At 42.2% G+C, this 23,358-nt stretch overlaps 1 protein-coding gene across 4 annotated transcripts in view; it reads right to left on the bottom strand.

Moving 5' to 3' along the window:
• Positions 1-23,358, bottom strand: part of YAP1 (Yes1 associated transcriptional regulator) — a 113,956-nt gene that overhangs the window by 88,132 nt on the left and 2,466 nt on the right. For all 4 annotated transcript variants that reach the window (XM_048217133.2, XM_057316753.1, XM_057316754.1 and 1 more), the window contains exon 2: positions 21,574-21,824. In XM_048217133.2, coding sequence (XP_048073090.2) covers positions 21,574-21,824 — 251 coding nt within the window. The remainder of the gene's footprint in view (positions 1-21,573; positions 21,825-23,358) is intronic.

Here is a 23,358-nt window from a genome sequence, read left to right as displayed (position 1 = left end):
AACCAAGCAAATTAATTCTTTGATATAACTGACTCAACTAAGTCAACCTAAGCAAATTTCTATTAAGTGACCTATCTTAACTACTTGGGTCAGGTAAGAGCACTTTTCTTCTGTATCTCTCTGGTGGACCATGATTTTGCAAACACTTTTGTCCTGAAAGACTCCAAAATATTTGGGCATCAAAACACTGCAAATTTTGAAAAGCATGAAGAACAAGATGACTAAGCAAAGGAGTAGGAAAAGTAGAAACACAGAGAAGACAGCCTGGATCTGAGAACAAGAATCCTGAATCTTGTCCATCAAATGCAGGCCCATGAGGCTGTGTCCGGATTGTGAACAGTTCAAACTAACAGGCTGAATACAAATACTTCTCGCCTCCGCAACGAACCTGCTTCGCGTGCTTCCCCCCGACTGTTCTGTGCCTTCTGTCTTCTCAGGTCAGCACTGATGGCTTCTAGGGTTTAAGTCTGCAAGGATGAAAAGACCTGGATGGTACATTTACCACATGTTTCTTTTCAGGTTAGCATAGAGACTTCTCTTTGCACCTGAAGACAACTTCTGGAGGGCCAGGTCTCCCCTACCAGGGCTGTCGGTCCTCTAGAACTCCTTCCCAAACCCTGAAGAAATCATGCACATTTCCCCTCTCGTCCCTACAAAGAAACAAGTTGCTTGTCCACTCAAAAGACATAAAAAACCAACCAGTGTATCTGGGATTCTGACTAATTACTGGAGAACATCGCAAGCACTGAGTAGAACTCCAATCCTTAAGCAGAGTACCTCTATTCTTAGGAAACAACAAGGTTTGGTTCAGTCCGCAACACTCCTGGCCTCTGGATCAAGAGGTCACAGTCTCACATTTCACACAGGAACTCCAGTTTACAACCCGTGCTAACACTCCTGCAGAATCCTTCAAGAGGTATTAAATGACAGTCCCATCAAAAACCAAGTCTCCCGCAAAACTTCAAACCTCGAAATACAACGTGGAAACGAACTAGACATACTAACTCCTCTTTTAAACAACAGCCCATGTGCTTAGAATCAGGAGAGAGAAAAAGAAAGAGAGTGAGAGTGACTAGGTTTTGGCCAAACGTAGGATAAATGAATTAGATTTCATAACAACATTGGCATTTGCTTTTAAACACTGCCCTGGTTCCAAAGAGAGTGCAGCAGCATGTGCAATAAAGATCTCATTAAAAGTCAGCTCTGGTGTCTAAATATTTCTATTAAATAATTTAGCTTCACACTAGGGTGGTGGGCTAAAAATACAGGACAAATTTTTGCAGACACGAGAGGCCGTGTGGAGAGACTTCATGTAGACAATCCAGGAGCACACGAGTCAGACAGGGCGGCACCAAGTGATTAACAGCCCTTTACAAAAATAGATAAATAATGGTGCAATACACACACTCTCACTGGAAACACTAGGCTGAATTCCTGAAAGCAGAAGCTGATTCTGTACTTTAAAATAGGCATCCTAGCAAAATCAGTAAACCTAATTTAAAATTTACACAACAGGTATCTTAATTTAAAGAACACCAGAGTTCCTAAAATGTGCAGAGGCCCTTAAATAAAACTATGTTTTCCTTACTTAAAGTTATACAATGAAATATTTTCCTCCCATGGAAATAAGTCAGCCATAAGATCATGTTAAAAACTCCATCACTTGAACTAATTTTCAGCACAGCTGGGAAAAAATTATGTGTGTGGGGGTGTAAATAAAGTTTTCAAATGCCACGAATTTTCAGTTTTCATTTTCAGTGGGCTTGTCTGGTCTCATGACTTCCAGTGTTCAAACAGCTTCAGCTGAGCATAGGTTTGGAGCCAGAGGCAGCGGAGGTCAGGCCGCCCCCCCGCACGGACACGGACTGCCAGCGCTGGAGTGCCTCCCAGCACACACCTGCCACGCTGCCCGTCCTTATGAGCAAAGCCACTTTATCTTCATCAGGTACTATGAGCAAAACCACTGCTGTTACTTAACACTCCCAGAGGTGGGAAATCCCAAGCAGGACAGAACCGCCAAGCAAGTTACCATAAACAAGCATCCATGTGCATTTGCTACTGTTTTCAGTTATTTTATTGGAGCAGAGCAACACGAGCTAAATGAAATCCTTACAGATTCTAACGCAGTGCATAAACACTGACATCTAATGTGTTGGACTAAAACACTGATTTTCAGATAAAGCAAGATGTCGTGCAACCTCTTCTCCCTTCGTGCCTGCTCTTCACAATCAACAAAGCCAGGTCACAGCGGACAACAGAGATGATCCTTCCACGGCTCGTGCAGCCCTCTCACACGCACTACTGCACACACACACAACATCGTGAAGGGACCGCGGTCAAGCAGAGGTGGGCGTGGCGGCAGGAGCGCGGGAGTGCTGGCTGAACCTCCAATTGTGTGACAGGAAAATCCACCCATTTCACAGCTGGGTACGCGCGTCCGAGCCTATGAAGGAGTATGTAAACATACATGAAATCTAAAAATCCTTCTCAATTCATTCGAGAACTATTTGATAAGGGGATGTACACATCATAATCACTCAGGAAGCTCTCATAGGAGTAGGTAATTCATCCTTACCGGGGTCATTGCTTCTAAGGAACATGGTAAAGGAGGTAAAACATCCTGCTGTGTGCTTAGAGGGCAGACGGAACGTCTCTTTTTCTAGGCAAAAATCAGTGAATAAAGCATCCTATATTAGTTCAACAAGTGTTTATTAATCCCCAAATGAGTACTCAGTATTGAATGAGCCTCTACAGGAAATACAGTGTAGACTTAACTCAGTCTACAAAAAAATCTGTTGTAGGACAAGAACTAAAAAAACTTTCATGATCATAAAGAGACAGCCACAGATTTAACAGAAATAGTTTGTGGGTGCATCCGTACGTTTCTGCACCTCTTCGAGGAAGACCTGCCGTCTGTACGACCGAACGAGACCCACAGAAGCCCGCGCGGGACAAGGCACAGTAAGCGTCCTTGCGAAGCACACACACAGCACGTCTCCACGACACGACGATGCGAACCGGAAACACTAACAGCAGGAATACCGAAGGTGGTACACAGACTTTATACACTCAAAAGGAAGTGTCTTCATGTGTTTTTCTCTCCAATTAACGCTTCATACGATCACTACCCTGCTCACAGGACATCAGCCTCTTCCACACCCTGGAATGAATAAAGTACCTGAAGGCCACCAGCAATTTGTATTACGGCCTACAGTGGGCGTGAAGACAAAATTCTAAGTTACATGTGACAATCAAACTGTCCAAAACTAAATTAAAACAGACGATATGGAGAATGTGTGGCGCTGCAGTGCTGCAGCCCAGCCGGCCTCGGACAGCACTTGCCGCAGGAAGCCAGAGAAGCCTCTGGCTCTCAGGGACGGCGACGAGAACTCCCAGTTTCTATGCTAACCGAGGAGACACAAATGAAAAAGAGCCGAAGTTTCAATCTCCAATTCTTGTTTCTAGTATCTTTAGATAATAAGCAACTAGTGACGTGTCGGTATTTTCTCAAACAAAACCAGGATTTCTTAAAATCGGTGTGCATTCTTACCTAACTATACGCCAAAACTAATCACCGAGTCTTCATCTAGAAAGGTCAGCCCTGTCTCCATCCCTAAATATCAATTCCATCTTAATTCCTACCTAAATCCCCTCATGTCAGCGTCTGAGCTTCTTTACTTTCCCTTTTCCTCCACAGCTAAGTCACAATAACAAAAATCCCTCCTCTAAATATATCCCTCCTGTTGTCCAAGTTACTGTTTTTGCTTAACAGTGGTTAATTATATACTAAACTTAGTATACTTTATGCTGAATGGAAAGCACTGTAAATACAACATCATGTCAGACAAGACATTGTATAAAGACCTGGGAAGTCATGTAAAGGTTCTCACTGATTGTCACAGAATTTGAGATCACACATTTCAATCCACTAAGTCTACAGAGGAGGCAGGAGAGTTAGCCAGTCAGCCACACTGCTGGACACTCACTGTAGGCCAGCCCCTACACCACGTGCTAGAGACAGAACGATGCACTGAAAAGGGCCCTGCCACAGCGGGGGGCCCAGCAAACAATCAGGCAACTGAAATTCAAGAGGAAAAGTTTTTTAAACCAGATGTACGATTTTACTAAAATCACAGAATTGTGAAGTTACTAAAGCACAAATAAAGACAACAAAAGGATTCATTATTCAGTGCAGAATAAAATCCTTCTAAACAACCAAAGACCAGACTGCCCCACAAACCTCCAACACAGCGATCTCGTCTTTTTCTGGGTTACCAACACAGACTACTGTTGAGCCCATGCCATTTCTAACTGTTCCCGCACTCCCTGCCTCCTGACTGAGGACAGAGACCCTGGGGCTTTCAGTCCTTTTCTTCCTCGCTCTGAGCATGGCGCTGAAGCCTTCAGAAGGCAGCACAACAGAGGAAAAGAACTATTTCTGAAATGACTGGGAAAGACACGGAAAAGCAATTCTCAGCATTTTTTGGGGAGCAGTTAAGACGTGCTGGCACGATGGTGGGTGTGGGGGGTACAGCAAGTCTGTAGGTGAAACCCGACTCCCAGCAAGGCCCATGGGAGGCCAGAAGAGGGGACAGTAAGGCAGACTTGGGGCTAGGAAAAATCTGGAAAGACACTCCAGGGGGCATGTGTATTTCATCTAAATAGTTCCTGGAAGGGGGCAGTGAGGAAATACAAAAAGCAGTTCCCACTATTTTGCTAATGGCAGAAATGTCCAAAATCTCAGCTTAGGTTAAAAACTAAGAATTTTCTCTGAATTGTAATTGCCACCATTAAGAGACTCACTATTTCACACAATCTAACTGTGGAACTCAAGGAGATTATTCAGAGATCAGGGTGCCTTTTCTACCAGGCCCCATGTCATGTGCGGGACATCCTGCGTCCTGCATTCGTCCATATGGGGGGGGGGCTGCAGACACAGTAAGTTAGGACATACTTATCTCCTACAGATAATGTGCGTGACTAGAAAACCGTTTCAGATAGCCTACATTATCACAGCTACAAATGTCAACACTTCCAGAGAATCTGAATTAAAAGCAGATTTCAATTCTTGTAACATAAATCTGGATTTTATGAATTGATGCTTTCTTGAAATTAAAATTACAGGCATTACTAAAAACCATTTTTCTCTGTCATTTAAAATTTTCCTGAAATGGAATGCAGAACAGCGGGAAAATGGATTTTTTTAACAGAGTGGAGAATATCATAGAACAGTACCTGAATTTTTTATAGAAAAGCTACCAAGTTTTAAAAGTTTGACACAGAAGAATAGAAAGGTTATAAAATTCAGATTAGAAGTGTCCTGTTGAAAAAAAATAAATAAATAAAATAAAATTAAAAAAAAAAAAAAAGAAGTGTCCTGTTGGACACATGAAAAAATGTTCAAAATCATTAGCCATCAGGGAAATTCAAATCAAAACCACACTGAGATACCACCTTACGCCAGTTAGAATGGCAAAAATAGACAAGGCAAGAAACAACAATTGTTGGAGAGGATGTGGAGAAAGGGGATCTCTCCTACATTGTCGGTGGGAATGCAAGTTGGTACAGCCACTCTGGAAAACCGTGTGGAGGTCCCTTAAAAAGTTAAAAATTGAGCTACCCTATGACCCAGCCATTGCCCTACTGGGTGTTTACCCCAAAGATACAGACGTAGTGAAGAGAAGGGCCATATGCACCCCAATGTTCATAGCAGCAATGTCCACAATAGCTAAATCGTGGAAGGAGCCGAGATGCCCTTCAACAGATGACTGGATTAAGAAGATGTGGTCCATACACACAACGGAATATTACTCACCTATCAGAAAGAATGATTTCTCAACATTTGCTGCAACATGGACGGCACTGAAGGAGATAATGCTAAGTGAAATAAGTCAAGCAGAGAAAGAATTATCATATGATTTCTTTCATCTATGGAACATAAGAACTAGGAAGATCGGTAGGGGAAGAAAGGGATAAAGAAAGGGGGGGTAATCAGAAGGGGGAATGAAGCATGAGAGACTATGGACTCTGAGAAACAGACTGAGGGCTTCAGAGGGGAGGGGGGCGGGGGAATGAGATAGGCTGGTGATGGGTACTAAGGAGGGCATGTATTGCATGGTGCACTGGGTGTTATACGCAACTAATGAATCATCGAGCCTTACATCGGAAACCGGGGATGTACTGTATGGTGACTAACATAATATAATAAAAAATCATTAAAAAAAAAAAAGTGTCCTGTTGAAGATAAAACTATTAATTTTTTTTAAAGATTTTATTTATTTATTTGACAGAGAGAGAGACAGCCAGCCAGAGAGGGAACATGAGCAGGGGGAGGGGCAGAGGGAGAAGCAGGATACCAGCAGAGCAGGGAGCCCGATGTGGGACTCCATCCCAGGACCCTGCGATCACGACCTGAGCCGAAGGCAGACGCTTAATGACTGAGCCACCCAGCTGCCCCAAAACTCCTATTAATTTTATCCTAAGCAGACGGAAGGTCACTCGTTTTAGTTCATCATTGCTGTCATCTAAACAAATACAATTTCCAAAAACATTCGGATAACCCAATTTCATTCAATGATGACAAAAAAACCACAGATGAGACTTTTTTATTTTCGACCACTATTAAAAAATCCCCCAAATGGACGCCTGGGTGGCTCAGTTGGTTAAGCGTATGCCTTCAGCCCAGGTCGTGATCTCAGGGTCCTGGGATCGAGTCCCACGTGGGGCTCCCTGCTCAGCGGGGAGCCTGCTTGTCCCTCTCCCTCTCCCCCCACTCCTTGTGCTCTATAATAAATGAATAAAATCTTAAAACAAACAAACAAAAAAAAAACCCCAAAACACCAAAAAAAAAAACCACCCCAAAACTCTATGGAGAAATGAATGTTTTCATAGGTAAGCAACAAAGTTACATAAAATCCAAAATCAAACTCCTCCCAAACACAGACTCCAGGTCTAAAGGACGTATACGTTACGCTGGAATTCCTTTGACGCGTGAGTCCCAACATCTGTTTTTGTGAGCTTAAGCAAAACTGCCGGATAAGTTCTGCGTTCGCTAAGACAACCTGATTTTAAGCAACTACAAGGGAGTGGGGGCCAGGGGGCCACTGTACTCCTGGGTGCTGATCAGTTTCCTAAGAACTCAACAAGGAGCTTGTCTCCTGCATCCTGGCTCGCAGCAGCAGCAGTCCCCAGCTCTTGCTGCACACAGGCCACAGGGTGGGGGCCGGGCGGGCGGCAGGGGCCGCAGGCAGAACCCCTGGCAGAATCACGGCCTTGCTCAGCAGCTCTGCTCTGATGGCTTCAGATTGCAGGCCTGAGGAAATGCTCCATAAATAGCGGCTCTTTTTTCTTGTAAAGCCTCCTCATAGACCTAATACAGCTCCACTACCAAAAATGGAGGAGTCACCATAGACCTTTTCCCTTTTTTTCAAGTCCAAAGAACAACTAGGGATATCCTGCTCACCACGTTACTCATTTTGGGAGTATGAATCACAGGGCTAAAATCTGATTCACTGTTTAAATTCAACTTTTAGATAACGTAAATTACAATGGATTAAAAACCATATTTGTAACTCCTCAATTTCACGAAGAGGAAAAGAACTGCTGTTTTTAGAGGCCTTGGTTCTGACATTAAACGTGGGAGAACGTGTTCACTAACTGCCCGTGAGGCAGCGTTCCTCACGTGTTCGCTCATCCGACAGGTGCCGCGGGGCCACAGCCGAGCAGCACCGGTGCCCGGACACGGCTCCCGCTGCACATCACTTGTATTCTCGCGTATTCACACACACACCTGTGACTTCATCACTCAGACAACTCACCAGTCTGTGCAGTTACAAAGCCTCAATGAATAAAGTCAAAACTACCGGCAAGAACAATGCAGATTTTTCTCAGCTCCGTGGATTTGGGTAGGGAGAGAAAGCAGCCCCGTAATTCAACCAAACACGAGGCGGTACCTAAGTCCACACTCGTTTCTGCTGTGGTTTTCCGTGTGGATCCATAACTCTGTTAACCCAAAGCTAAATAACTTAAAATGAAACTGTTTTTTTGATAAAATACGAGAGTCAAGTTTTAGAGGATGATTTGAATTAGACGCTAATTGGAATTCACAGGCTTGAACACAAACCCTCAAGTGTAACCAAAAAGCCCACACTCTGTCTAACCCACTGAGCGGTTTCAAAATAACCTGGCTGATCAGATGGTCTCCTGAAAGGAAACACCTATCAACTTATTATATTACATTATTCACAAAGAATGAGATTTTACTTCACAGTATAAACTGTTTTCCAGTGAGATTATGTTCCACCCTGAGTTTTTTTGGCCCCAGATGGTAATTCATCTGTCCTGCACATCATTTCTTACAATTTCCCATCTAGTGTGGTGGACACACACACAGGCGAGGTATTCTGCAGTTCCTCCCATCGGGGAGCACTCCACTTCTCAAGCTCTTGAGTCTGGGCTGACCCTGTGTGGAGCTTATTAGACCCATAGGGCCTCCAAGAACAACAGCGGGCTCAGGAGCACACAGCAGGAAGGCAGCCGCCTTCAGGGCAAAAGGACCTCAGAGCGAAACATACCTTGCCAGCACCTGGGAGAGGCACCGGAGAGAAATCCGGGTCCTGTGTCAGCCCCCAGCTGGAGAGCTTCTGCTTGGGCAGCCCAGCTTACCCAGACAGCCCGCAGCGAAGGAGAAGGGCCTCCACGTGCTTTCCTGTGGGAGCTGACATCTGAGCGGCCGCAGATGCCGCTGCTGTTGACTACACTCATTTCTCAATCACCAGCATTCCTCCAACTACCAACGGACTCCTGCAGCCACAGTAAACTCAGAGTTTATATAAAGAAATTAAGAATGTTCTGCCCCCACAAAACTTTTATTAATAAATTTAAAGTCCTCCATGTGTTTTATAAGGCAAAACTTAGGGGCACCTGGGTGGCTCAGTTGGTGAAGCGTCTGCCTTCAGCTCAGGTCATGATCTCGGGGTCCCGGGATCGATCCCCCATCACCGCATCATCAGGCTCCCTGCTCAGCGGGAAGCCTGCTTCTCCCTCTCCCTTTGTCCTTCCCCCGCTTGTGCGCTTACTCTCTCACGAGCTCTCTCTCAAATAAAATCTTAAAAAAAAAAAAAAAAGATAAAACTTAGTTTCCACAGTAACTTATACTGATGATAGGCAGAATATTAGATTTGTTTCACTATTTATTTATTTATTTATTTATTTATTTTAATTTATTTATTTGACAGAGATAGAGACAGCCAGCGAGAGAGGGAACACAAGCAGGAGGAGTGGGAGAGGAAGAAGCAGGCTCATAGCCGAGGAGCCTGATGTGGGGCTCGATCCCATAACGCCGGGATCACGCCCTGAGCCGAAGGCAGACGCCTAACCGCTGTGCCACCCAGGCGCCCCTCACTATTTATTTTTTTTAAAGATTTTATTTATTTGAGAGAGAGAGTGAGAGCGCGCCTGAGCAGGGGAAGGAGGAGCAAGGAGCCGGATGTGGGGCTCGATCGCAGGACCCTGAGACATCATGACCTGAGCTGAAGGCAGACGCTTCACCGACTGAGCCACCCAGGTACCCTGTTTTACAATTTATTTTAATAAACTGATTGATAAGCACTCAAATATTTAGTTTGGTAACATAAAATGGACTAAGCCATCTGATTCTGCTTGTCTAAAATGAATTCTAAAGTTTAACTTAAAAAAATTCTTTAAATCTCTGAGAAAATTTTAGGTATCAGCAGCTTTCCAATGCAACTTTAACAAGTAAAGAACCAGGGGCGCCTGCCTAACCTGGTAGATGAAGCATGTGACTCTTGATCTCAGGGTTGTGAGTCTGAGCCCCACACGGGTGTAGGGATTACTCAAATAGATAAAACTTCAAAAAAAATAATAAAATAGGGGCCCCTGGGTGGCTCAGCCAGTTAAGTGTCTGCCTTTGGCTCGGGTCATGATCTCGGGGTCCTGGGCTCGAGTCCCACACTGGGCTCCCTGCCCGGTGGGGGGCCTGCTTCTCCCTCTGCCTCTCTGTCTCTCATGAGTACATAATTGAAATCTTTAAAAAATAATTGTAATAAAATAAAATAAATAAATAAAAAGTTAAAAATTGTTAATTTCTTACACTGAACTTTACTATTAATTCTATTTGTACAGCATATGAAATAATGTAGGAAAAGGGCCCATATTCACTTTCCATAATGCTAACAAAGTTTACATGATAAACAAATGGACTACGGTAAGCTGCGCTTAGTACCAGAAAAATGGAAAGAAACCCTTTACCGAGCATTTTCTGACAAATATTGTCAAAAAATAGCAAAAAAAAAAAAAATCTTAAAATAGGCTGCAACATCAAAATAAACTTTCAAGCTGCACACAGGATAAAACTGTATTTTCAATGTTCTTGTAATGAGTGGTCCTCACTTTTAAAACACTTTTCCCAAGCAATGAATCAGACCAAACCATTTAATGGTTTTTCAAGTGTTATGATATTGGAACTGTTGTGTTGTGTTTTTTCTTTATTTTAATGCCCAAAGTCAGGGTACAGATATAACAGTTAATAGGTTCATTTTCATGAAGGGAGGGAGTCTCTCAAAGACACAAATGTCATTCAAGAGGAGAAGGGCAAACCCTTTAGCTGCTCCCAGAAAAACTGTGTGCAGCTCCCTCTTGACTCCCCACTCATCCACGTCCGAAGACGCGGAGTAGAGGGTGCTGACCGCATTCACAGGAGCATTCACAGGTCGGGACTAGAGCCTGCTCAGGGCCCCCTGCCACCACCTCCTTACTTCTCCCCTGGACTACCAGGCGTCTTCTCCTCACTGGTATCACTCTCCAACAACACGTTTACTCCTTCTTCATCTAATTCACAGTCAACTAGTCATTGTCCGTGGAACAAACTTGTAATAACCAAAGTAGAACTACTATTCATTTGCACCCAGAAAACATGCAGTATTTTTTTAGTAGGACTAGTTATCTGAGTTTAAGAACAATCTCAAACTTACAAAATTAACTTCAGAATACAGAAAGTAAATACTCTAGCATCTTTTTAGGATGGAGCTGAGTAGCCCCAGTAATTACGCAGGGACTACAGGCATTCATCAGGCTGGCCATCAAGCAACGGACTCTGAAATACATGAGCAATCGGAGGGATGGCATCCGTCATAAACACGGCGAGAACAAGAGGGCAACATCTGCCTTTAGTGAGCTTATACTGAGTTAGCCTCAGCAGACTCTCCATGGAGAGAGTCAGCAACGAAAAGGCAAACAAGATAACGTGCAAGAAATGGGAATCTTGAGACCTATCCAGGCCTGACTGACATAGTATGAATCTGGTTCCAACTCCACAGAGTGGGACCCAGCAAACCCTTAAGACAATGTCTGCTCCCTAAACCCACTACGCAGGTGTTTATGAAATCAAGAGACCTCTATGCACGTCTACTGAGCTCAAAGAAAACAACAAAGAAGAGCAGAGAGAAAGACCGCCAAGTACATCAATGCCAGCGACCCAACACACACCATCCAGAACCAAGTGGCTCTTTCTTGAGAAAAATCATCATGTTTACAGAAGTGGAGGGGGTCAGGCTACTGACAGATAGGCTGTGCCAACTCTTACCTACGGTGTGACAGACACAAACTGGAAACTCATACACAGGCGCACAAAGGGCGTGCTTCGTCTTCAAATAAAGGACAACAATCTTAATTCTACGTATCACTGTCTAGTAACAGTGTTCATTTTGTCACCCAGAAGAAGAGATCTGTACCACGCCTAACAGGAAAGTCTGCACACCCTCCAGCTGGGAGGGGTTAAAAGTGAACCTATTACGTCATCTGGAGCCCATCCAAACTACACGATTTCGGAAACATAACCTATATCAGTCTGAACATGTGTAGAGGAAAAACAGAAACATCTGTATTTTGGCCAACTATTCCCCAGAGGGCTTTAAAAAAAAAAAAAAAGTTATGCAAGAGGGTTCAGTAAATTTTAACTGTGACCCCCATTACTGGTAAGGATTAGCTCCAGGCAGGTCTCAGAAATCTCCATTCATTTAGCTCCTTCCTAACTTTAGCATTTGGCTACTTTTATATACTCCCTTACTCTACATATTTAACTAAGATAAGATACACTGACTCTACTCCATTCTTCTGTAGCATACAACATTTTAACACCTTTTCCAATCCAGATTTATCCACGTTTTGATATCTTTCACACTGTTCTCTGATGGCTAGAGTGCTCTGGTCTGGTTTTGTATTGCTCATTTAGGACTATGTGTGGTTTTTTAAAAGGTTTTCTTCCTCTTCTTCCACAAAGTATTTCCATATGTAACTGCTTTTTTACCTAATCAAGGCAGAGGCTGCTGAAAAAATGGATCTGGATAAATTCAATGACGTCAGCAACAAAGGGGCTTAACACATGTCAGTCACTACTATGGGTGAATCCATTTAAAACAAAACCCAGTTTTCACAAAATTCTAACCACTTACCTCTCCACGATTTTATCACAGGTAGAAAACATTCTATGTTGTTTTATGACATCTACAATAACCTATTGAAAAATGAGCACTTGCCAAGGAAAGCAACTGCCAAAACAAAGATAAAACCAAGTTATATACCTCTGGAGGTTAACCTACATTAAGTACACCAATAATATCTAACCAATTTAGATATGCACAAATGTTTTCTTTATCCTAACACCATCTATACCGATGCAAACCAGGGGAAGGAAGACACGACATAATTTTGTAAGGCCGTTTTACTGTATAGCCGTGTATACCAGACAAAGAACGTGAAAATGACCTCCAAGCAGGAGCATCTCCATGGTCACATGGAGGAACAGGAATCAGGTCTCCCAAGCTTCTGTCCCTGCACACTATTTCAGAATCTGAGCCCTCCGAACAAAATGTCTATTACCTAGTTGTGAAAGTATACAGTTCCCCCTTTAGGGAAATCTAACACAAAGATGTAAACTAGCACAACTATCACTAAAGGGGACAAATGTAATTGAATTAATCATCTGTCTAGTAAAAGTACTTAATGAAGTATCCATTAAAAGTGATCCTGCAGGGGCACCTGGGTGGCTCAGTCAGTTAAGCGTTGGACTCTTGGTTTTGGCTCACAGCACAACCTCAGGGTCGTGAGATCGAGCCCCTCGCTGGGCTCCACACTTGGAGCGGAGTTGGCTGGAGACTCTCCCTCTGTCCCTCCTGTTCATGCTCTCTCTGTCTCAAATACATAAATCTTTGAAAAAAAAAAAAGCGATCCTGTAATATGTAGGTCAAGTCATATGCAACTGTCAGTAGTCACGGGGGCATAGAAAACTGGCAACTTTACATAGTTAACCTGTTACAAACTGGATTCACGAAAATTCATTTTACCTACAACTTCTTAAAAAACTATTGCATACCCCCCTCTCGGCCCAAGTAGGAGATGGGAAATTTATGTTACAGAGAAATGGACCCAGAGGCTCTGGATTCCGATGCCTGCCACAGCCAAGAGCAGGGATAAAGCCGCTTAAGCCCTACGCTGGTGTGCCCTGAAACAGGGGCAGTCAGTCTTACCCACCACCTTCAGTACTCTTGGATGGGAGAGGATGGCAGGTTTTTATCGGAAGAAACTGGCCACTACAGGAGAAGGGGCATTTAGGGCCCCGCACAACTTGAGGGCCTGGCTGGTCCCAGTTATACCCCTCTACAGTAAAGCCCACTAAAGAAATGAAAGCAGCCAGAGAAAATTTAAAAAGAAACATCCAGGGGCATCTGAGTGGCTCAGTAGATGAAGGATCTGCCTTCAGCTTAGGTCATGATCTCAGGGTCCTGGGATGGAGCCCCAAGTGGGCCTCCCTGCTCAGTGGGGAGTCTGCTTCTCCCTCTCCCTCTGTCCCTCCCCCAGCTCATGCTCTCTCTCAAATAAAATCTTTAAAAAAGAAAGAAAGAAAGAAAGAAAGAAAGAAAGAAAGAAAGAAAGACCCACTATGTCAACCATACTCAGGAAAAAAAAAGGAAAGAACAAAAAAACACCCACTACGAAATCCTCAGAGAGATATTCTATCACTACATCCATGAAATAAAAATGGCATGTTTTTAAAAATAGCAAAGGAACAATGAGCTCAGAAAAAGAATTCCTGGAAATTAAGAATGATGAAGAGCTCTTGGGGAAAAAAAACAAAACAATGATTAAAAAATTAAAAGCTAGGGGCGCCTGGGTGGCACAGCGGTTAAGTGTCTGCCTTCAGCTCAGGGCGTGATCCTGGCGTTCTGGGATCGAGCCCCACATCAGGCTCCTCTGCTGGGAGCCTGCTTCTTCCTCTCCCACTCCCCCTGCTTGTGTTCCCTCTCTCGCTGGCTGTCTCTATCTCTGTCGAATAAATAAATAAAATCTTAAAAAAAAAAAATTAAAAGCTAAAGTTAAAGGAATCTTCCAGAAGGCAAAACAAAAGGATTAGGGAAGAAAAACAGAGATAAAATTAAAGAGTTATTCTGATGAGCAGGAATTCCAGAAGAAGAAAACAGAACAGAGTGGAAGAAGTTATCCAAGAACCAACAAAAGAAATCTTTCCCCGGACCCAAGGACAAGCTGGGCACCTGCGCCACGGACCTTAAAGAGGCAACTTACCTTCCAAGCCATTTTGTGAAATCTTCACAATTAAGAAGAAAAGGTACATACCAAGGCCTATCTTGAAATTTAAGGACCTCCCCCAAAGATAAAGACAAAAAATACTAAAATCCCCAAAGGAGGCAAAACGGGTTTAACTGTTCAATGCGAAAACTGGAAGCTAAAATAAAATGTAGCACTGCCTTCAAAACTCCAAGGGAAAATAATCTTAGCCTTGAACCCTACAACCTAACTGCCCATCAAATGTCAACGACAAAAATGTTTTTACACATAGAGGATCTCAATGAAGTTACCTACCATTCACCCCTTTTCTCAGTAAATTCCTGAAGGATGAGCCAACTCTTACAGTGCACAAACCAAGAAAAACAGTCAACAGGGTTCCCAACAGACAGAGTGATGCAGGCACTTGCCAGGATGAGAACAGGGGAGCCCCCAGGGAGCCCCTGTAGGACGACTCTGAAGCAACCATTCTAATCCAGAGCGCAAAGACAAAGAAAGGACTCAGGGTTGTTTCCAAGGGGGCAAAACACCAACAGAAACAAACACTAATGAAAAAACAAGGCAATTAACAATTCCAAGAAAATATCAAAGCTGTTCAGAAACTCCTATACGTTATACAGCTCAGCTACAGGCAAACGGGAAAGAGCCTTAACACTGTAAAAGTCCCTAACAAAAAAATTAGGAGGATTAAGGGAAGAAGGATTTTAGGAGGTGCAGAAACTTTAAGAAACAGCAGTACAGCACATTTCATAAATACGGAGGAGTTTTCTTAAGTATGTGGGGGAGGGGAGGGATCTCGAGTTCCAAGCTTTGCCTCGGGAGAATGCAAGCCAGAGATAAAGCAAAGTGGGCCAGAAGTGCCTTTTTTCTTCATAAATCTTATAGTACGAAGGGACTTTCTAAAACTATGTATATGTTATTTCCCCTCAAAATTAAATATCAAAATACGTATTTATATGTGAGGCTGTGAAAATGAGAATCGTCAAACCCCTCTCTCCTTGGCAGAATCTAGGTGCTTCTGGCCCTACTTTCTCCTCTCCTGAATTTTCCAATTTCCTCTAATGAACACGTCACTTTCATAATAAAAGAAAACATGTTACTAAAAATCCACAAAATCTGACTGACACATGGAAGAGGAAGAAGAGGAACCACAATTTTATAAATGTAAAACAAAACCCCACATTCACGCTCATACGGAGAGACAATCCACCTTACACCTCCCCCGCCCCCCGCCGGCCTCCTAGATGGTGGGGTTCAGCTCCCCAGAAGCTACTCCAGGTTAGAGGCACTTCAAGATACGTGGGAAGTTAAATTTCAAACAACTTTCTGGTGCACATTCAATTTTGTGAAAGTTGAGTTACACTGAGTAAAGCCATCGTTCCTCTAAACCCCAAACCAAATAGTCTATGTCAAAAAGCACATCTCTCTAAATGTACTTTTTGGTCAAATAAAGAAACCTTACCTTAAGAACAAATAAAAACCCTCCTCACTTTAGGCTAAGTAAGCAACTGCAAGAGGAAGAAAAGAGCTTTCAACAAACCATACCCTCCCCACTCCCAAATCAGGACCTGGCTGCTGAGGAATTTGATAAGTCTAGTGACTAACAGTACCCATGAAGAGATAGAGAAGTAATAGCCCTAACCACAAAGAAAGCACTGGAAATATCTGGTGGAGGAAAACAGTAGTATTTTAATAGACACCCTTATTGGCGTTATTCTGTTAAGTTTCTACATTACTCAGGGAAACAACATGTTATCGACTGATACGTTAAAGGTTTTGATTCTTCTCATGCTAAGAGCCAAAAGAGGATTAAACTGACCACTCTTTCTTGTCTAAAATATTAAAAGGGAAGAAGAAAGAAAAGGACCATTGTGATTTAGACCAAACTTCTTTGTCTGCTTTTAGAAGGGGTCGAGCCCTTTGCAAGTAAAAGTGCTCCCCCTCATAGCAGTCCTCATCTCCAGGAACTCAATGCTGCAGGACTTGCACAGCCAGAACCACGAAACAATTCTTCTTCCTAAAAACAGCAACGTCCCTTTCACGCCTTGCAGTTTTGATGGCCCCTAGAATCACTTAGTAACCAGAGCTATGGAACCACACAGCCCTGAAGACCTCCTCTATCCAATGCTACTCAACTATTATTCAACTTTCAAGTCATAATTAATGGCTAAATTATGCTATTACTGAAGGGGGTAAATTAAGTATGAATAATCTTAAAACTTAACAACTGATTTTTAAAATGACTTCACTCTGATTTGCCCTCAGCCTAAACTTCAGTACACATTTTGACAAAAGGTTAGGCTTAGAGTCTGCCTCTCCCCCAAATCCTCCAGGTAAAAGGCAATTCACATTCATGCTAGCAATACTATTCGAGGGTGCTAATTTACATTCTTTTTCTAACTATCAAGTAAAACTCATTACTCTCCATTACTAATGGGGACCGATCTCAGGATTTCAAAAACATGTTTTCTTAAGTTTCAACTATTCAAACGCTACCTAGCTTTTTTTCTTAATAGTTAACGTGAGGCTCTTGAGGAAGAGTATTTTTTCACTGTCATTTTTTACAGAAAATGAGCCAACCATCTTGCAGCCAACTGACAGTCTGCTGTATTTCACAGCTAGTTTGTCAACTACCTTTCTTAGTTCACACAAAAATTGCTCACTATTCTCCTCAGGAAATAAATTAATCTCTGTGTTCTATTTACTCTGTCACATCCGCTAACTCCAAACTGTTTTTCTTCTGCCCCTGTACTCAACGGTGCCTCCAGTTCTTCTGCTTAAGTCACGTGGCACTGTGGCCACTCTTCCCCAGGCCGCCCACCCACTGAGCAGCGCAAGGTGGGGGGGGGCAAACTTTCATCTTCCCTCCCCTCCACTGAGCCCCCATAGCAAGACAAACAGGCACACACCCGCCCTCCCCGCAGACAGGGAAACACACTCTGTGATTGCAATCTGAACTTTTTTTGTTTTTGCAGCTTAATCAACATTTAATGGCAATATCACAAGCTTTCCATTTTTGATGGGAAATCATTTGGGTTACCCTAGTCATATCAAGAAACCAGAAAACAGAACAGCCTTCTTCTCTATGAAGCCGTTCCTTTTTAAAATATCCAATCTGTATTACAGAAACATATACTGTGTTTTTAGTCTCTTACTGGGCAAGTGTGTGGGAGAAGCATACGTCAAATTATAGTACAAAATGGTTTAATCATCTCCTTTAATCAATACATTTCTGGGGTAGCTTTAATTAGGGCAGTGGAACATGCACTTGTGAAATAACACGGAGCAAAAAAAAAGAAGCAAACCACTTACAGTGATCAATAACACCTGCAAGCAAGTTCATTTAATGTTGAAATACTGGCCAAGTTATATGCTGTGCGATGCTGAAAATCTCTGGAAAAATACCTTCTTAAAATGTGGATCAAGACACTCAATGTAACTTGTCATCAAATCATGGCCACAAGAAACCTTCAATCTTCAAGGACTCAAAACACTGTGGCCAGTTATTCAGAAAATGACAAACAGCAGAAATGAAACAAAATCATCTTTAAAAATTAGAACATTATTACAACAATGCAAATTTACAAACTCTTAAGATCAGTGAATCAGATTTCTTAGACCATATTATAATTCTATATGGTACATTATATACAAGAAGTTCTTTGTAACTATGACCATTAACAGTTACAAGGTATCAGATTCAGTAAAATAAAATCTGAGAAGTAAAAACACCCCTTGTAACCAGAAATATTATAGAATACTAATTCAGGAAGTTATTCAGCAGCTTATAAAGAAATAGGAAGTCGTTGACCACCTACTTGAAGAACCATTTCCTGTAGGAAAACTGTAAGACAGCTGAAGAACGCAACAATTCTCAGAGTAATACAGGGAAGAATTCATTTAAAACAAAACCTCGATATACAATGTTGACAAGATTAGTTTTAAAACAATAAACTCACTAGCACAAATAGTACACGTAATATACAGACGGAGCTTTCCTCACCTCCTTCGATCATACCAGAGCTCAAGTACACGTTGGTGATAAATGCAGCTCCCTTCCTTACCACTTGCCAGGCTAAGAAATGTCTTTTCTCCAGATCTCACTGAGCTATGGAGGGCTTCAAAAATAGCAATGATCACCTGCTTATAATCCTTCAGTAATTATGCTGCTTTGAAACTAGAAGATGGGCCAAATGACTTCAAAAAGTCATTCATCTATGGTCACAAGGCAACAACTGGTTTCCAAAGTCAACATTTCTAAGTTTTCAATCAAATTACATCACCTTACATGTTTGGACCATTCACAGATTTCTTCATGCCAAATATAAACCTCAACAAATTATATACTTAGTAACTTAAAAGTTAGTTCCGATGATTATTTAAAAAGATGTAAACGAAAATAAAAAACAAAAAGATGTATATAGGGGTGCCTGGGTGGCACAGCGGTTAAGCGTCTGCCTTCGGCTCAGGGCGTGATCCCGGCGTTACGGGATCGAGCCCCACATCAGGCTCCTCGGCTATGAGCCTGCTTCTTCCTCTCCCACTCCCCCTGCTTGTGTTCCCTCTCTCGCTGGCTGTCTCTATCTCTGTCAAATAAATAAATAAAATCTTAAAAAAAAAAAAAAAAGATGTATATAGTAAAATACAGTTTTTCATCATTGAAATGAGTATAAAGTAGCCAGTATAAATCTACATTCTACATCTCGATGGCAACATGAATCCTCTTCAGACACAAGAAAAATACAAATATTGGTCCCAAACAGAGCCTGACTTGAAAACATCACAACGAGGATAAAAATGAACTTGGACAACAGGCACCTTGGCTCCAAAAGAAGGTTCACTTACCATCATCTCTGACTCACAGGACATATACTAATGAGCTCATTTACCTGTGCAGTACACAAAAATGTCGTTTATGGCAACTCATACTTCCCCGGCCTGGTTTACCTTCCCCACAGACCCATTCAACTGGGGTGTTCAGGGTGGTGTGGTGTAGACACCTCGACCCTTCGTTAACCTATCTTTATCAATATCATTAAGAGAAACATTTGTTCTCAAAGGAAAAACACTGGAAACTTTTTTAAAATGGACATACAGAATATTTATTTCAGGTCAAAATAACAAGATCACTGAAAATAACAAAAACGTGGGCGGATGTCACCTGTAAGCAACTATTACAAGACACAAAAGACTAAAAAGAGCATAAACGCTGCTCTTTAACCATATACTTTTAGCTACAGGATCAACCAAAGAAAGGAGGCAAGCAGGCTATTAAGCTGTTTAAAAAATTTCCCCAGGTCAGCATGTGACCCAGCAAGGAGAGGTTCAAAAAAGTACAGGCTTTCTTTTTCCTTGCAAGGACCTGGTGCGTCTCGGGAAACCGTTCCTTTTCCCTTCAAGACACATCCCTCCCAGCTAGCAGCTCTTTCAATCATTTACTTTGGATGTCTGCTGGAGAACAAATGATCTTGCTCATGCAGATGAGTTTGCCAGACCTGTGTGTACTTTCCAGTCTCGGGCCCTTTATTGTTCTGGTTGAAACCTGACCCTTTGAAATGGATACCAGGACACCAGAAAACAAATTTTAAAAAGAAGAAAAATGTTATAGGAGATGGGGGCAAAAAAACGGTAGAAACTTTTCAAGATCAAACTTTTTTCCCTGCTCTTCTGAACAAGCCTGTCTGAAAACCCTATATTACATTACAAACCCTGGAAGACAAGCAATATAAAATACTTACTAAGACTCACACAACAAAACAGTATCACTAATTGTATTATCTGATCTAATAAATAAATGTTACATTTGCCTTAGGAGTAGACTGCCAAGACAGACTTCAATCAAAACTTGGATGGTGTGTCACTTTATTACCTCACCTGATTAAACAGCAAGAAGTAAGCAACTTTTTAAAAACATCAATTTCAGTCATAATAATTACTTTAAGTTTTGTATACACTTAAATCCAAAAAGCCAGATAAAAATACTTAGGTCTTATCTACAAATTCAAAGTGAGAAAGGATAAAATTATATTTTGATCTTTTCAGCCTGAATGAAATTTTGCCATTTTGTTAAAGACAAAAAGTCTCATAAAAATAAATAATGCAATGGCCTTGTTTCTGTTTTTCCAGAAGAGGATTGTTTTGAAGACCTGCTAACTTGAAAGAAGTCTGCCACCGAGCAACTGTATAAACATGAAAACTCATACTACCTCTCTTTACATTGCGGGGGGGGGGGGGGGGGGGGGGGGGATCAATCACATCAAACTGCAGCTAAAGGGTTTGCAATTTGACAATCTCAAATATCATAATCTTTTTTTTTAAAGATTTTATTTATTTATTCGACAGAGATACAGAAAGCCAGCGAGAGAGGGAACACAAGCGGGGGGAGTGGGAGAGGAAGAAGCAGGCTCCTAGTGGAGGAGCCTGATGTGGGGCTCGATCCCGGAACGCAGGGATCACGCCCTGAGCCGAAGGCAGACGCCTAACCGCTGTGCCACCCAGGCGCCCCTCAAATATTGTAATCTGACTCCCAAAGACGACCTACTTATTCTGTAGTTCTTCTCTACCAATAAAATGTCCATTTAAAGAGATGTCAGTTATGGCACTTCCTAAGACTATGCTAGCCTGTAATTCCCATAATTTGAAATGCTTCACAGTACTCTTTCAGTTTTAAGCTAAGCTAATGAGAATATCCAAACTGCCACAAAAGAAAAGATTATTAAAAAGCTCTGAACCAAGAATCAAGCTTTCATAACGTTACCCAAGCTAAAGAAGGTAATTAGGTCATTTTAAAGTAAAAATAGAAACCACACATTTATGTGTGTATGTATATATATGTATATATTACAGGTGTATCTATATATATATAGATAAAGATAAAACTAAACTTGACAAAACATAAAGTAAAACGTAAAAACCAATGATACTTTACGTCCCGATACCACCTTGCTGTGCTTTTCAAAACAGGTTTTCACTTACTTTAAGAAGTACCTCTGACCAGAAGAGGTCTTGGCCATCTCCCAGCCCGCGGGCAGAGGCACGTCATCCGGGATCTCGAAGGAAGACTGTCGAAGGTGCTGGGCGGTGGGCGCAGCTGCTGGGCCAGAGACCACTCCGGTGGGCGTCAGGTTCCCTGGGGATACGGCTCCCAGCTGCAGGGAAGCTGGCGAGGAATGAGCGCGAACGTGCTGTGGAGTCAGGGCGCCCGCAGTGCCTGCATCAGTACTGGCCTATTGGGAACAGTAAAACGAAAATTTCTTTAAAATTATTTTTAAAGAGGGTCCCTTTAAATTTCCTTGACAGGATTTCATGGCAACCAAATATCTAAATACCAAAGGCAAAATTTAAGTTTGACACAGAGGAATATAGGCTTATAGGTGTGTATTTTTTAAATGGTTTGTGTGATTTTAAAGTGTACTTTCACAAACATTTGTTAACTTTATAAATCAGCAGTCCATCTAAGTTAATTTCTACCTAGCACACATTAGATGTGCAGTCTATATATTTTAGAGGAAAACTGTACAAAATGAATGGAACATTTCTACAGTATGTCAGATTTTAAAATTCCATTTCTTAAAAAAAATATTTTATTTATTTGAGAGAGAGAGAGAGACACGGAGACAGCGAGCTCGTGCTCACAAGAGGGTGGGGGGGAGGGGGAGGGGAGTGGAGAAGGGGCAGAGGCGGAGGGAGAGGCAGACTCCCCGCAGAGCAAGGAGCCCCAGGCGGGCAGATCTGGGGACTCAGGGATCATGACCTGAGCCAAAGGCAGACGCTTAACCAAGTGACTGAGCCACCCAGGCACCCCTAATACTTAATTTCTAAAAGACCAAGGCAGTATGGGTGCTATTCTGAGCTCTAAAACGTCCCAGGTGTAACACGACCCAAGGAATACAGTAACTACACGCTTCCTCTTTTTCAGCTAGGCTTTAAGTAGTTAATGTTTCTTTCCAAGCCAAGACCTAAACACAGGACAACTGTCATTTTTTCTCACCATGGACCAATGCCATCAATAAAACCATCACAAACTACACAACTTTTAATGAATGCAAGATATTCAATCAAACGTTCTTAAAAGACAGCTAATGAAATCAAAACCCAACCATGTATTCCTACCTAGACGATAAAACTGTGAACATACACACCCAGACCCCAACGATCTCAGCTCCAGTCCACACTGGCTACTGGGACAGCGAACAATGATTGGTGTCTGTGAGCCTCAGTTCTGTCATTTGCAAGAGGGCTTCAGACACAGGTGTGTGTACACAGAAGCGAATTTATATCCAATAGCTTGTGGACAACAGTATTTATAACCCACACTCGTACTATTCACAATCCAGCACGGCTGTTTAAATTCCTCATTAGAATTAGGGTCTGATTATTAAAGTAAGAATTTCCTGGACCGATAGGGGAAAGGAGACTACGAAAATCAGCAGAGGCATTTATGCCTTAAAGTCAGCCACACTGCTGAGCTTACAATCAAAATAAACCTCAATTAGGAAATCACTAGCAGAAATAAAAACCAAACTTACAGAAGCACAACACTGAGTTAAGAAACTTATCAAAAGCAAACAAAACTAGAGATTATGAATAGAATATGAATCCATAAACCGGACATAATTCTCGGGGTTATTTACTAGAACTTTTTTTGCAACTTTCCCGTTGTAGTTCTTCTTGGCTTACAGATGCCACAAAATGAGAAAACTCAGTCTCCTTTTGTGTATTACGCTTTCAAAACACTCTCAGGAGCCCGCAGCCCAGCTG

This window comes from Ursus arctos, unplaced genomic scaffold, assembly GCF_023065955.2.
Source record: "Ursus arctos isolate Adak ecotype North America unplaced genomic scaffold, UrsArc2.0 scaffold_22, whole genome shotgun sequence".
NCBI classification, from domain to species: Eukaryota; Metazoa; Chordata; class Mammalia; order Carnivora; family Ursidae; genus Ursus; species Ursus arctos.
The sequence above is the reverse complement of the archived record's forward strand: the minus strand, read 5'-3'. Positions and strand labels throughout refer to the sequence as shown.